Here is a 16,307-nt window from a genome sequence, read left to right on the forward strand (position 1 = left end):
GAGCCATTGTCAATGTTTTCATGCACTGGCTGCTAGGGACAGAGTAGGCATCTGATGATTTTCATCTTCCATGGTACAAAGTTCCAACAACGGTATATTGCTTTCTGTTAAAAGGGGATGGCAATTGTCTAATGTGTGAATATTTGTCTTTCAAACATGTATAAAGACCACGCACAAAAGTATGGAATGGCTGCGATCATCGTTTGTAGCAGGACCTCTTCTGGGTCAGTGAATTAATTCATGAGTCCAGGACAGTGGTAGGGGAAAGAGCCCCCTGAGTGACTATACAAATTCAGTTAATGCCCCCCACTATTACCGAGGGAGTGAAGTTTGAGGACATTCGCACCATACACCTCTGTCCATGCCTCCCACACGGCTCTTTTGCAAAATGTTCAATTCTTAAGGGAAAGGGGAGCATAGAAAATAGGAGATGAAGAAAGCATACTTAGGTTTACAATGTGCATTTTTACCTTATGTTGGAATATATATTGAGGGAAAAGTCATCAGACATTTTGAATCATTTCTCCCTGTCCCCCCAAAAAAGTCCTCTGAATGCCTAGAAGACAATTATTATCATAATTGTACTTAATTATTATAATTAAATGTTTAGTATGTATTTTAGCTAATGTTAGTAATAGAGTGGTCAATTTATAATATGTGGCTAGATTTTTTTTTTAACGTTCGGCTAAATTTTGGAAATAGACTGAGAATCCGAAGGATCTTAGATGCCCGTAGTGGTGGCATCACTCTCTGCATTTCTTTAGACAACCCATTTAAAAATATTCAGTTTCTCTCTGGGTCTGTCTTTATCTGTTTTTGGTGGGTTTTGGATTGGTTTATCTCTCTGGACATTTTTTTGCTCAAAAATTCTATGACTCAGTTATTACTTTGTTTTCATCTAATGCCCACAGAACCCCCTGGGAACTCAAGAGTGAAATCAGTCAGCTAGCCAATAAATATTTATTAAGTGTCTACTAAGTGGCACATTTTGGACTGGTAAGGAATATGATCTAGTTAGGAAGACCAGATTCATACACAAAGGAATAAAATAAGATACAGCAGTGCAAAGATGAGTGCAAAATGAGTGGTGCAGCCAACAGCATATAGACGGGGAGAATGCAAGACTCTTGGTAGCTAAGACGATTGAGCGGAAGATTGAAAGGCATTTAATGGAATAGGTGTAGAGAGATATACGAGGGCTCTGTTGCAGAATGCCTTTAATAGTCTGTGACTCGAATTTGTGGCACTGTTTAGTCAAAGGAAAACGAATTGGAACAAAAAATCTGGCTTCTAGTCATGGCTCTGACATGTAGAAACAGGATTGTTTGTGGTAAGTCTGAAACTGTTTACTGTTTATACATATCATCTCTGCATTGCAAGCAGGAGTAGGTTAACGTGCGTTAAAGGCCTATCCTATAGTAAACTCCCAGTAGATGTTCATTAAATCCGAAATTATCTTTTGAGTGAAAATCAAAGAAATAGTTCTGTCATCTGATGCTTCTAGCATGAGGTCTGGGTAAGGTGGTTAGCAAGATCCTTTTCATCACTGAAATGCCAAGTCTCTGTGCATAGCCTTTCTTGGTTACAACTTGTCGCTTATGACCTTTATAAACTTTCTGTGCCTCATGTTTCTCATCTGCAAAATAGGGATGATGAGAGTTCCTAACCCATCAGGATTTTGTGACCATTAAGTGGTTTTAATAAATGTGTCAAGTGTCTTAGAATAGTACTAAAAACAGAGCCAGTCTCCCCTCTTTCCCTCTAACCATTTTCTTTCTCCTAACCCTCTCCTCCTCTTTCCTTCTCTCTCTCTTTGTGTCCCCCTTTTCTCCTTCCCCTCCATTATCATTGTTTCATATATGATAACTTAATATTTCTCCGTATTGGATATTTTCAAACAAAAGCTCTCTTACGATTGTGGTGGGCTTGAGAATGAGGATTATTCTCCAGACCTATGCTTTTAGAGGCCTCAGCGCACAGTGTTTGGAACTGGTGGGCACTGCAAGGGTGGCAGGGAGGGGGCGGTGATGTAAGAAGCCCAGGTGAGAGGCAGTGGGACCCGCAACTGGGGTAGAAAGAAAGGAAAGAAAGCATTCATGAGAGAAACTTTGGAGACTTGAGTTCAGTTTTGACAACTAATTTTATGTGGAAGTAAAAGACATCAGGCCAAGGGGACTGGGAGTATGATGGCCCTACAGTTGGAGACGTTAGGAGAATGAGCTGATTTAGTAGATTTTAGAGAAGCTTAATCTGGGGAAGGGAGTGTTATTTTTGAAATGCTGAGTTTTACATGGTGATGAATCATATGAATTCACATGTCCTATGGATAGTTGGAAATGTAACTGCATGGCATATTTAGCATTGAGGGGACCAGTTTGGCTGGACTGCGAGTACATATTTGTTAGTTTATTTTCTTCAAGCTAGATCCAATATTTAATTGCTTAATTGTTTTTGAAGGATCTGTTTATCTCTTGGGAAAGAAGCATGCTTGTCTCATAGAGGGAGTGTAACTTTGGGTACATACTCCATGTTCTGTCCTATAGTATAAGGGAGATTCAGAAAAGTCCATGCATGCAGTTTCTGTCTATTAAACAGACATTTTTTTTCTTCACTGTTTTTCTTGTCTTATTTTGAGGGTTGTAGAGTGGGGAAAATATTAGATATTTAATGATGGACATCATTTTATTTTAACTTATACTTAATATGCCCCTCATACGTCATCCAAGGTTCATCATTGTCCTAACTTCCTCAGATATGACTGGTAAGCGCAGCGATACTCAGAGGAGCTGGCATAATAGAGTATAATACCAGTTTTCCTTGTCTTATAAAGCCGTAACCATGATATTGCTGAGTAAATGAAACTATCACGTAAGAGGTGGCAATAAGATGACAGTACTGAAGAAATCCGGGGGGGGGGGGGGGGCGGCGCAGAATAAAATTGTCTATTTAGTAAGCATAACTATTTTATGTAACTATTTGATGTTATGCTTCTTCCCCCTCCTTTTCTAAATCACTTTGACCCGTATTTTTCAACACTCTTCTCTCCACTAGCCAGAGTTACAAAGTGGGTTACATGTTTAATTCTACTGCTTCCAAGTATATTTCTGTTGTATTTTCCTATCTGTTAGTTATTCTTTCAGGAGATCGAGACTAGGTATGATCTTGTGTAGGGCATGAGTGCAAATAAGGCAATGGGCGTGATAAGGCTCAGAGACACGTTGAAGTAGAGAATTACCTATTCTTGACAGGTTGAATATGAAGTGACATCTCTTCATCCCCCACTTTTGAAACCCTGGTCCCTAGATAGCTTTGCTTCTATTTTTCTTCCTAAATCGAAGAGTACTTACTGTTGGTTGCTCATTGAGACATGGCTGAAGCTCTGAGAGGCCCCTCTGAAGCTAGAGAGGCTTTGTCAGTACTCAGGAGTAAGCCTGTTATTAGTAATGAAGTTTTGATGGATGTGTGCTGTGGGCATTCAAGGACTTATCTGTCTACAAAACAGTAATTTATTCATGGAATGATCTTTGTTCTTTTTCTTTCCCCTCCGTCTTCCCTTTCTCCTTCTCTCCCTCCCTCCCTCCTTCCTTTCCTGTCTTTCTTTCTTCCTTTCTGCCAGCCTTGTTTATGGGCCTTCTTTGGTTTCATTTGAATTGTGTATCCTTTTGAATTCTTCAAACTGAAGTACGTCTCTATCAGGTTCACTCTTTCCTTCTGCATCCTCCTCCCCCTGAGGAAGAATGATTAGGATTCATTAAAGTATAAAGAAAAGACAGTCGTTCCCAAGAGTTCTTGATTTTCATATCTCAACTCTAGTCTTTAGAAAATGCTCTCATCGGCAGAACAGTTGTGTTTAGAACCTGTACATAATCTGAATGCTCATTAAATGTGAACTAAAACTTATCAGAGAGTTTTGTTCAGAAGAGTGAGTTGTTTTCCTTCATTTGCTTCTAGGGTGTTCAGGTCAGTCCCATTCCATAGTTGGTCGTGCTTGAGTCTGGCTTGCTTCTCTGTGGGTCACGCTGTGTCTTATGTTTCACATAACCAAAGCTGGGTAGGTGGATCTCAGAGTCTGGACCAAGGATGTCATGTCTTAAGACTCCAGGTACCTTAATATAGCCCATGATAACCACAGCTTTTCTCCTCATTTCGCCCTCATCTCTGGCTAAGCCTGTCTAGGGACATCGAGGCATTTGAATCTTCCTCTTTGTTTTCAATTTGTGTCACGAATTCTGAGAAAGTCTCTAGCCACTCTTCAGGTCCTTTGGTGGTCATCCTGGTAACAGGACTTTTTAAACAGAAAAAGGAGCCTTTGAGAGTAAAATGATTAAAAAATCTATTTTAGTTATTTTTAGAATTACGTTAGTTCAAAGGGGGAGTGAAAAAATAGGGAATATGGTAGGAGAGAGATTTGGTAAATCTATAAAGGATGTTGTGTCACCTCAGATGTTTCTAATTATTGATGCTTCTAAAACAGAATCTCCTGTCTACATATGCTGCTTGGTTATGTGGGAAGTGCCTCCTGGATGTATTTTAAGAAAAATGTGGATGTGGGGTGCATCATTGTTCCAGATTCATGGGACCTCAGTCATTGGAGATTGGAGGATGAAGGACTGTGGGTGCAAGGGGCAATGTGTGATCCATTGGAGACTTACTTACGAGTTTTCAGAAGCTACTTGTTGCTCTGTAAGACTTTTTCCTAGTTTGAGGCCTGGTTGAAAAACAGTAACATGATAGAAGAGACCTATTCATTGCCCATTGTCTGCAGATGCCTCTCATCTAGAATTTCACTCTTGCCCTTTATAGCCTTATTTTGTCAGCCTATAAAAACTAAGTCTATCTCAAGCCTGAAATTGTCAGGTTCCTGCCTCAAAGGGCATAGATATTAGAGGTCTTAGTGTGAACTTGTAAAGAAGATCTAAAGGGAGCCTGGCTTTTGGGCCTGTTAGCCATTAATCATTTTCCCCACTTCTGCACTATCTTTTAGAGTGGAGAGCCAACCATAGGATTAAAGGTGGACCTAATATTCTGAAGAAAACAGATTTCTCATCCTTGCTGCTTTCTGCCTACGTGTTAAATACTGTGGTGACCTCTCCCTCCTTCCTCTTTTCTCTTACCTATTTGCAAAGAAAGACGTCAGCACCCTTTAACTTCTCCGTGGTTCAGCCCCACAGTAGAACATCCCTATGTAGCTGAGAAAAAGTGAGATGTGCCATCTGGTATGTTAGAAATCAATATTGGAACCCTGTCAGCCGGGGATCTCCATCCCAGCACTTACGAGAAAGCCTGTCTTTATGGCAGAGGTACAGCCAATATGAAAAGAATGTGAAGGCAGTTTTTTGGCTTTAAGACATTGGACTCTTTGAGGGGTCATGGGTGACAGGGGGCCAGGCGACATGCCTGATGTCTTGTTGCATCCATGTTCTCACAATGAATAGCCATGGGGTGCATGCTGTGCTCAGTTTATGAAATTTGACTACAGGGCCTTGAAGTTACTGTAAACATTGTATGGAAAGTGTGTGTGTGTGTGTGTGTGTGTATGTGTTTGTGTGTGTGTATGTGTGTGTGTGTCTGTGTGTGAAATATGAACCTCTGACAACATTGTGACTTTTGTAAATGAATTGAGCTGTTGATTATCTTTCAACCCTTTGTTTAGCCTTGACTAGAATATAGTGTAGAGCCATTTCTTTATAGGCTTACATTATTCTGGATATGCGTCCACGTGTATGTTTGCTTTGAGGAAAATATTCCACTTTTGCAATCGCCATGGACAGCTCAGTGACTGATAAAATGTAGATGTTTTCTAAGTGGTAAATGTTAAGCTCCAACAGCTAGATGAAGATCTGTGAGCCAGAGCCATTGAGAGTTATCTGTTATTCCTGTTCAGATGTGGTATTACTGTCCATGCCCACTCTTGAAGTACTTACCCATGTAAACCCAGGTTCTGTTTTGGGGGATTTTGTTTTGTTTTATTCATTAAGAAAATTATTTTTTAACTTATTTTAGAGAGAAAGCATGAGTGGGGGAAAGGAGCTGAGAATGGAGGGGGGAGGGAGAGAGGAAGAGAGGGAGGGAGAGGGAGAGGGAGAGGGAGAGGGAGAGAGAGAGAGAGAGAGAGAGAGAGAGAGAGAGAGAGAGAGAATCCCAAGCAGGCTCCACGCTCAGCACAGAGCCCGATGTAGGGCTCAATGCCATGATCCTGGGATCATGGCCTGAGCCCAAATCAAGAGCAGGTGCTTAACCCACTGAGCCACTCAGGTGCCCCACCCAGGTTCTGTTTTATCAAGTGATACATTCCCTTTAAATTAGTTCTGTTAGGACCAAATCCTGGAAGTCACAGAATGTGTGAGACAGTGTATGTATGTATGTATATAGCAAAGGTTATTCATATAAGTAAAACTGTTAAGGATAATGGAATACAGGTTTCTTGCTGTCAGAAGAAAAGGAAGAAAATGAAAATGAATGCTGTAGTGTTAGGGGTAGGATTGTTGGTATCTTTGTAAACTCCTGGTATATTAGTTCAGGTTCTCTAAAAAGCTGATGCCAAGACAGAATTAGACATAAAAGAGGTTAATTGGGGAAGACCCTTTTGAGGGAAAATGGGAAGGGAGCTGAAAGAGGCTGGGAGTGCCATCAGACTGCAGCGCAGGTCTAATCTCTGTGGCAAAGGGTGCGAGGAAAGGAAGGTTGAATTGGAAAAGTCTAATTGGCCAAGTTCTAAGAGAGTTACCATAAAGCCAACAAGGAGTCCTCAAGCCAGAGTTGCCATCAGAAGAGTCCCACATCTCTCAGCAATAGGCCTGCCTTGGTATCTGCTGTGCTCAGTCTAGGAGCAGCTGGTGGGAAGCATAGCCTTGGCTGAAACAGTGATGGATTTCAGAGCACAGCAGCTGGGACTGTCAGTCAATTACACTTCCTGCAGTTAGAGATCCGAGAGGCACATTTTCATGACTGCTGCACATGGTTTTCAGTAGTTATAGATTGATATAGAAATAAATGTATAGAAATAAAGATGTGAATGTAGGCTATTTAGATAAATGGCTAATTTCAGAGCTGCAGAAAACCGTACAAGATAAGCCTGGAATATGTTGTTCTACCAGAAAGCAAGGAAGTACTCAAGGAATGATGGGGGTGGAGGCATGTCCATAGGAAACAGAAACCAGCTTGACATGGCCCCCACTGGCCAAATTGGAAATAATTTCAACATTACAACAAATAATGATAGTAATGGATTATGACTTTAAATGAAATGATATTCCATGACATTGTATTGATATAATTAAACAAATGAGTAACTTGGGAGTTTGAGGGATGAAAATTACATAATTCAAAGGGTCTCCTCAAAAAATACCTATCAATTATAAAGAGAAAATGAGTAACTACAGTGGCAAAACCTGATAGACAGTACCCTAATTGAGTGATCAAAGTGAACGTTGTCAGTAAATTATACATTTCATAGGAGGCCAAGGGAACAGTACATCCATCACTTCTGTGGTATTCCTGCCAAAACTGCATCACTTGTATCTGATCACAAAGAAATATTGGACACACCAAAATCACTGACCTATACTCTTTAAAAGTGTTAAGGCCTTGGGGTAGCCTAAGAAAGATTAAGGAACTGTTCTAGACTAAGGAGACATGGATCTTTCCCCCCACTAAGTCTTCCATTGGAATAATTGGCAACATTTGAGTAGAGTTTGTGGATTAGGTGGCAGTGATGTGTCCTTCTTTTCATTTCATGTTTTGACTTTGTAGGAAAATATCCTGGTTTGTAGGAAGTGCACACTAAAAGTTTTGAGGGTGAGGGTATAACAGGTTGGTTACTCTCAAATGGATCAAAGGAGGGCATTTCTTTGTTACAGCGAGTTCAACTTTTCTGTAAGTTTGTTTCAAAATTACACACATAAACACTGCTAAGTTGGGACCTTCTTAAACAATTATCTGACTTATCAGTGTCTTGGGGTAGGGGCTAGGCAAAATGTGATCAATTATAAACTACTGTAATTCAAATCTGCTTTTGAAGAATCCTCTTCTCATGTGTAGGCCTAGAACACCTGTTCACCATGTTGGCAGAATATAGTACCCCGTGGTTTCAAATGTATCTTATAATGGGAAAGCGTGAGCTTTTTGCAACCTGCTTACTGTGGAAACAAGCGGGTAGGGAAGATGTCAACTACCTGGGGACCTTTTGAGAAAGCCTGTATGTGAGGCCTATGTTGCTTGTGTTTGTATCAGGAACACCCGATCATGCCTGATGGAGATGGTTCACTATTACCAGAATATAAATGTATCTTTTAGTTTGGAGAAGCGTTTCAGTCCCAGCACTAATTCCTTGTATTTCTAGCTGATACAGAGAGATGATTTCCTGTTAGACTTCCAAGGCTGTTAGGTCCCTTTTTGTATGCTGATTGTGAATTATCCATTCGAGCCAGACATGTGTAATTGGAGTAGAATTACTGATACACTCAAGAAAGCAGAACTTATAAATTTGTCTAAAGCAGCCTAATGCCATAGCACACAATTTAATGTTCTCTTTTTTCCACTGGGCAACTGATGAATACACCAGTGTCAGGTTATGAGCCATCGTTGGCCAAGGGGAAAATCTCCGGACCTTTCATTAGTGGCCAAAAGAAGTGAATGAGAGCATCAAGTACATGGATCTAGGCTAATTCCATTTTTTTTGTCTCTCTCCCTCTCATTCTCTTTAATTTCAAATTTTAGATAATGGGGAGGAGAAAGACAAAAGCTAGTAAGGCACGTAGAAAGCTTTTGTCCTTAACTCTATGCAGGGCAAGCGTGGCTAATAGATGCTTAGGGTAATAATTTTCCAGGGCTATATTTCCAAAGTGATGAGGTGTTTTTCTGATAATCCAAATGGTATCTCAACATTTTCAGGAGGTATTAAAATAAAATTATATGTGATTTTGCCACATTTAAGAAGTTATCCTGGGGTGCCTTTGTGGCTTAGTCAGTTAAGCACCCGACTTCGGCTCAGGTCATGATCTCGCAGCCTGTGGGTTCAAAGCCTGCTTCAGGCTCTGCGCTGGCAGCTCAGAGCCTGGAGCCTGCTTCGGATTCTGTGTCTGCCTCTCTCTGCCCCTTCCCTGCTCCTACTCTGTCTCTCAAAAATAAATAAAAGATAAAAAAAACAAATAAATAAAAAGTTATCCTAAGTAAACTAAGTTCATTCAGGAAATATTTACTGCCTACTTTATGCCAAGTATTGTACTAGACACTTGGATACAGAAATATGCAGCCCTTGCCCTCTCAGACCTCCTAATTTAGAAAGGAAGATAGACAGTCAATTTATAATTGTAAGATGGTGTAATGAATTCTCACAAGGGAGCACACACCAAGAAAAAAATACATTTGATGTTATTTTCACATGCTTGGCTTGTAGTAAATACCCAACAATGACAGCTGTTATTATTTCATGTGCTTTTACTCTCCTTGCTGCTCACTAAGCACCAGCACCACTGTCCCTTCAGGAGAAATCTGTAATTAGGGATAAGAAGTGAACAGAATGTAGGTACTAATCCTCTAAGCTGTGGAGAGAAGGGAAAGGCTGGTCGTGGGCAGGTTGTGGAGTGGGAATCTGAGGCCTTACCTGGTTCATCTAAGAATGTCTGTTAGCTGATAGGTTGCAGAAGGGAAGGTTTGTGCCCTTGGTTCTCTGCTGGCTGTGCAGGTCCTCAAGTTCAGTTCTGTAAATTGATTTGAACAGCAGTAACACGAGTGGATCATTAAACATTTGTACTGTTTTGCTTTGTTTCTCTATCTCTTCATGTAGAAGTGTATTTGTGTGAATCTCTTCTTGCCTGTTCAGTCATTCCAGCTTTCTTCTCCAAACCCTGTGTGTTGACTATAAAATGTGAATGTGCTGTAGTTCAAAATGCAGTAACAAATAGGTGTTTGTTCTTCAGGCATTTCAAATCCCCAAGACCTCTCAACCTCCCACAGGTGGGGGTGTCCCCGTTCTCCTTTCTGGCCTGTGGGTGGGTGGAGCCACCCTCCTGCCCTTCTGGGGGCTTTCTGGTAACACCCTCAATTAATTCTCAGCATATAGCAATACCTACAGCTGCTGACTCCGGGCTGTTGGCATTCTCCATGCAGCCAAACCCCACTCTGTGATAATGACAGTGTTTGCCAGCACGCTTCTGCAGTGACTCAGGAGACAGGGTGGCCAGCAAAGCAGCCTCTTTGTGGGAGTGGATTTTGAGAAGTGCTAATTCCGCGGCGGTTTGGAGATATTAATATCGTGCTGGCAGTAGATAAACAGGCAGCAGAGGGGCACATAATGAGAGAGAATCAGCCATAGCATCTTTTCCTATTTTCTCTACCCTCACATATTCTGTTCTTCTTCTTTTAAAAAAGTAATTTCCTGGGTTTCGATGAAGAGAGCCCTTCAGTGGCTTAAATATGCACATAGGGTGGTTAGTCCAGTCACCAGCATCTCGAGTCTGAGGTTCTAAGAACACCGGTGTGTTAAGAGTTAACTACGTTTCCAAACAACACTAAATCCTAGCATATGGTACGGTAGCCTATTGCTTACCCTACCTCCTTCCTGAAGGGCAGTCAACCAGATGGTTTGAGTGGGGCCTTTGGTGTAACTATGACAGGCACAAAGGAAGATATAACCACCACTCTCCCCCAGCAGTATCATGCCTCTTGTCTTCCAGTGCTGGCTACAGGTAATTTTTGAAAATTCGGTTTTGCAGTTTGCAGCTTGTTTTTGCTTCACATCAAAGGTTCCTTTCCAGCTTGGGGAGGAACCAGGCGGATCTGCCACATTAGTTGTCTGAGCGTCATGTCCAATGTACGCTCTAGTTAGAGTACGAACCACGTGACACCTCGTATTCTACTGAAGAAAAGAGGATTCAACACATTCGAGAATTGCTTGAAGCAGGAGTCTACTTAGAATATTCCTGTAGTCCTAAAAGGACTGTTATCTGGAGTATTGCTCCAAAGCTGCTCATCTCAGATTTTACATGTTTTGCTTTATTTGTTCCCCCATCTCGTGCCATTTCTTCATAATGGACTCTCATTCCACCACAGTAACCCTCCCTCCCAAGTCCATTCATAGCCTTACCTTCTAGAAGCCCCCTTTAGTGGGAGAACCACTGTCAGGAGTTCTGAGGAGAAGAGAATTACTGGGGGTGTTATGTTAAACTAACTTTTCTAACATTGCCAAGCTGGAATAAGGCATTTTCTAGTTATTCTATAGGCTAGAAAGGAGATTTTAAGAAATTTAGGTCATGCTTTTATGTGTTCTGTTTTTTATCTGTGCGCTTGATATTTTAGAGCAGACTTTTCTTGAGGGTAGTGGCTTGTTTATAACATTCTGTAAATAGCCCTGTCTAATGTGGGCTTTTTACAGATATTTTCTGCTGGTTCTTATGTATGGATTGATATAGCATCTGACTGTAGTAACCAGAAAGATGCTGAGCTAGGGAACTTTGTTATTCTACCTTTCATTTGGATTTCTAGCCTTAACAACTCACTGGTCTTGAAATCCTTGGCTTCTCCCTCCCCGTGTCAGGATGCGTTAAGACCTCCAGGTGCTAACTGTTATTATTTCTGTTGACTGAGCCCCATGTGTACCTCTAGTGCTCACTGACCTATCTTTTCTGTTGCAGAAACATTGCTGAGGCCCTCGTCAGCAAAGGCCTAGCCACAGTGATCCGATACCGGCAGGATGATGACCAGCGGTCCTCGCACTACGATGAACTGCTTGCTGCAGAGGCCAGGTGAGATGAGTAATTATTAAAGTGAACACAGTGGGACCCACAGCCCCACTTTTTTCTTTCCCACTATCCTGCCCATCCCTGAGCAGAATGTAATGGCAAGCAATATGCTGGGAAAGCTTATAGTATGCTTTTATCCCAGTTTTTCCCCATCAGAAGAAAAGGGGCACCCTCGAAATGTGCTGTGTAACCTTGATGAAGTACTGCTTGGGCCTCCGTTGTTTTTAAATCTGCAAAATAAGCATATATCAGATATGATCTTATTTAGATGTAAAATGACTCCTAGGTGAGAACATAATTGTATAAGATATTTTTACCACCACCATCCTGTCATTCCCTGGGACTAACAATGAATCTCCGCCTCTGTGTGCAGGACATTTGCCTCAGGTTCTTACCTCCAGAGACCTCTGCTCCCCAGCCCCTCCCATTTATCACCTCTCAACCTTTTGTCATGTACAAAGGAAATGAAAACATTTATTAGGAAATGAGTTTTGGTTTCACACTTCTGACAGCTGGCAGGAGAGCACTTGAGAAGCCTTGTGACATTTTACTCTTGTCCTTGATCCCTGTGGCCGGTTGCCCCAAGGACATGCGTACTGCTCAGAGTTATTTCTTACCAGTGACATTGCTTATGGCTCTTACTCACAGAGACTTCTGTCACTGGGTGGTGCTGGTAGTTTAGTGATTCCCAGATTTCCCAGGAAAGAGCAAAAAACGAGCTTCTTGGGGCGCCTGGGTGGCTTGGTCGGTTAAGCGTCCGACTTCGGCTCAGGTCATGATCTCACGGTCCGTGAGTTCGAGCCCCGTGTCGGGCTCTGTGCTGACAGCTCAGAGCCTGGAGCCTGTTTCAGATTCTGTGTCTCCCTCTCTCTCTGCCCCTCCCCTGTTCATGCTCTGTCTCTCTGTCTCAAAAATAAATAAACGTTAAAAAAATTAAAAAAAAAAAAAAAAAACGAGCTTCTCTTGGTGAACTGACTTGGGTAGTTCAGCAGACTGTTTGGTCTCAAACAAAATATAGCCCATATTTCAAAGAGGTGCATGCCGCACTCAGCCACTTACTTAGTTCTAGAAGTTTGGTAGTTACCAGGCTGTGCTCTACAGTTTGAGGGGGAATGGGTTTGGGCACATGTTATCTATACTTCAGACTTCGTCATTGAGATCACTTCTTTTGCTCTTTGGCCCAGAACATTGCCCTGATATGTGACATTTACCTCTAACACTGTGTCACATCCTGATGGATAGAGCATCTGTCGAATGTCACACACAATGTCAGCTAAGAAATCAGTCTGTCAGACTGTTGTGGCTTTTTGGATTCTTTCTTGTGGGCTTTTCCCAATAGGCCCTGTCTAAAATCTGATTCATGAACACAAAGAGTTCAGTGAAAACACCGATATCTTGTTATTTAAGGTACTTTAATGGCCAGCATAAAATAACATGATATATGGTCCATAATTGGTGTTTCTCTTAATCCTTCCTCACTTCCTCCTCCTTGACCTGCCTATATTATCACTAAGGCAGCCTGGCTGAAAGAACCCATAGGGGGAAATGTGGCTTCATATCTCTGAGTACTATTTGATAACCTAGCTCTTCTAGGAAATGGACAGTAATTACACTGTACTTTGGTGGGACTCGGAGGGTGAGTCTGTGCTCAGCCTATGGGTGGGCTCAGCCAGGCCTAGTGGTAACTTGAAAAATAGGTTTATGAATTCCCAGCATAGCAAGAGCACTAAGCAACACAGTAGGATCTAGACTCCTGTTTTCTGCCCCTGGGTCACTCTGCCACTAGTGAATATTTGTGACAGGCAGATAGATAGACATGAAAATAATTTGCATAGATGCTCTGGAAAGGGAGTCCACAAGAGGCTTTCTGTTTCTTTTCACTTTTTTTTTTTTTTTTTTTTGAAAGTAAGCTATACATACCCAATGTGGGGGCTTAAACTCACAATTCTGAGATCAAGAGTCGCATGCTCTACCAACTAAGCTAGCCAGCTGCCCTAACAAGCTTTCTTACGCTGTTGGAAATAGCTATGTCATGCTAGTTTAATGAGTACGTATAGATGGTGACATTTGTACAGATTATGTTGTAAATATTTTCAGTTTTTATTTAAATTTCAGTTAACATACAGTATAATATTAGTTTCAAGTGTACAATATAGTGATTCAACATTTCCATACATCACCTGGTGCTTGTCACAAGTGTACTCTTTAATCCCCGTCACCTATTTAACACACCCTCCCACCCACCCACTCTGCTCACCATCAGTTTGGTCTCTGTAGTTAAGAGTCTGTTTTTTTGTTTGCCTCCCTCTTTCCCCCACCCCTTTGCTCATTTATTTTGTTTCTTAAATTCAACATATGAGTAAAATCCTATGGTATTTGTCTTTCTCTGACCAATTTCGCTTAGCATAATACTCTCTAGCTCTCGCCGTGTCATTGCAAGTGGGAAGGTTTCATTCTTTTTTATGGCTGAGGAATATTACATCGTGTATTTGTACATCACTTCTTCATTCATCAATCATTGGACACTTGGGCTGTTTCCATAACTTGGCTGTTGTAGATAATGCTGCTCTAAACATCAGAGTGCATGTATCCCTTTGAACTAGTATTTTTGTATTCTTTGGGTAAATACCTAGTAGTGTAATTGCTGGATTATAGGGTAGTTCTGTTTTTAACTTTTTGAGGAACCCTCCATTCTGTTTCCCAGGATGGCTGCACCAGTTTGCATTCCCGCCAACAGTGCAAGAGGATTCCCCTTTCTCCACACCCTCACCAATACCCGTTGTTTCTTGTGTTGTTGATTTTAGCCATTCTGACAGGTGCAAGATGATCTCTGTTTGTTGTTTTGATTTACATTTCCCTGATGATAAGTAATGTTGAGCATCTTTTCATGTATCTGTTGACCATGTGTATGCCTTCTTTGGAGAAATGTCTATTCGTGACCCTGCCCATTTTTTAATTGGATTGTTTGTTTCTTGGGTGTTGAGGATAGTGAAATTTTTTAACTTTGAGGTTTTAAGAAGAAAACAGCCTCTTTAGCACTCATTTTAAGCAGAATCAATGTAACAACATGCTTGTCTGCTAAAGCAGTGAGCAGCCTAGAGATAATTGTGTTGAGCCATTGCTTTCAGACTGATGGTAGAAAAACTGGCTTCGGGGTCATTGCAGTGTTGCAGGTTGAGTAAACAGAGAGGAATTAACCACTTCCCCAAACCTGTGAGGCACTGCCATAAGGCAGTACAGACCTCATAAAAAATTAGGAGAAATGGCCAGCGTGAACTGTGAGTCTTCCTTTAAAGCCGTATTGTTAGTGAGCCCCAGGAGGGCGGCTCTGTGCCATCTTCTAGACACTGACTCCCAGCGAGGTGAATGAAGATCCGAGAAAGACTGGAACACCTGCCAGATGGGAATGGGGGTTTTGTAGCTATTAAAAAATAGTTTCAGTGCAGAACGTACCTTCCCCCCTTTTTAGTGGTAGAGTTGACCCCGCTGTTTTCTGGCACTCCGCTTTATTTTAGTTTGCTTTCACTTTGCAGCACTCCCTTCCCCCATGATACTCTCCCCATGTTGCCTTCGAGTTCTTACTTGGCTCTGTCACGATACAGCATGTCAGAGCTCGTTTTACATGCTTCTGCTGCCCCTTATCCTGCCTGTCCATTGAATATTATCTGTGGGTAGGGTTATTTTCCCCTAGATAGATTAGCTGTTTTTCCAGTTGAACTCTGCCTTATAATTTTATGCCCCTGTCTATGCAGATCCTCCACCTCCCTGCTTAGTGTCCTCTGCAGATCTCATTAGTGAGATGTTTACTCCTTTCCTGGGCCCTGAATAGAACCCCTAAACAAGAATGGCTTCGGTGTTGACCTCGAGTCTCTCACCGTATGGCCTGTCACTTAACTGTCTTTTGATTATCACCCTTCAGCTACTTTTTTTAGTCTTTGGTGATTGTCTGCTGAACCCAGCCAATTTGAATTAATTTCCCAAGTCCAATTTCTTGAGGTACTGTATCTAATGCTTTAGCAAAGGCCAAATTAGTAACATCTGCTATATTCCTATCAGTCTTTCATCCTGGAACTCGTTGGGTAAATAATATGTGGGCGAAGGTAACGAAGCAAGGCCAGTACTTTATGTTAGCCCTTCCCCACCAGGGTGTTGACTCCAACAGATTACTTTGTCCCTGACCCCTGGCGTCCTGTCCCCGGGGCTGTCACTAGTGGTATTGGCAGTGGTGCACAGTGCTCTTCCTTGGACTTTGCTTTCCACGGCACTGCTTGGTCATTAATCCTTTTAGAGAAGCGTAAGCTTTGGGGAAAGGGCAGCCTGCTAACTCAGCGGACTCCTTGGGTCAGCGCAGCGCAGGAGTTGATGAGCTTTCTCGGGGCTCTGCAGCCACTGCTTCCCCCGCAAGGGGGTATATTCTGCCGTCCTTCCTCAGACCATCTGATTGGAGCTCAGGGAGTGATGTGTTATGTGCGTCCTGGGAAGCCAGGAAAGAGAGAGAGGAAGAAGAGTTTGAAGTTTGCCTGTCGCTTTCAAACCTGTCCACCTGCCTGCCAGAAACAGGCTCAC

General features: G+C 42.0%; 1 protein-coding gene across 1 annotated transcript in view; it reads left to right on the top strand.

The window, feature by feature from the left end:
- SND1 (staphylococcal nuclease and tudor domain containing 1) overlaps positions 1-16,307 on the top strand; it is a 427,290-nt gene that overhangs the window by 222,324 nt on the left and 188,659 nt on the right. The window contains exon 13 of the mRNA XM_045495517.1: positions 11,634-11,744. Within this exon, the coding sequence (XP_045351473.1) occupies positions 11,634-11,744 (111 nt within the window). The remainder of the gene's footprint in view (positions 1-11,633; positions 11,745-16,307) is intronic.

This window comes from Leopardus geoffroyi, chromosome A2 (assembly GCF_018350155.1).
Source record: "Leopardus geoffroyi isolate Oge1 chromosome A2, O.geoffroyi_Oge1_pat1.0, whole genome shotgun sequence".
NCBI classification, from domain to species: Eukaryota; Metazoa; Chordata; class Mammalia; order Carnivora; family Felidae; genus Leopardus; species Leopardus geoffroyi.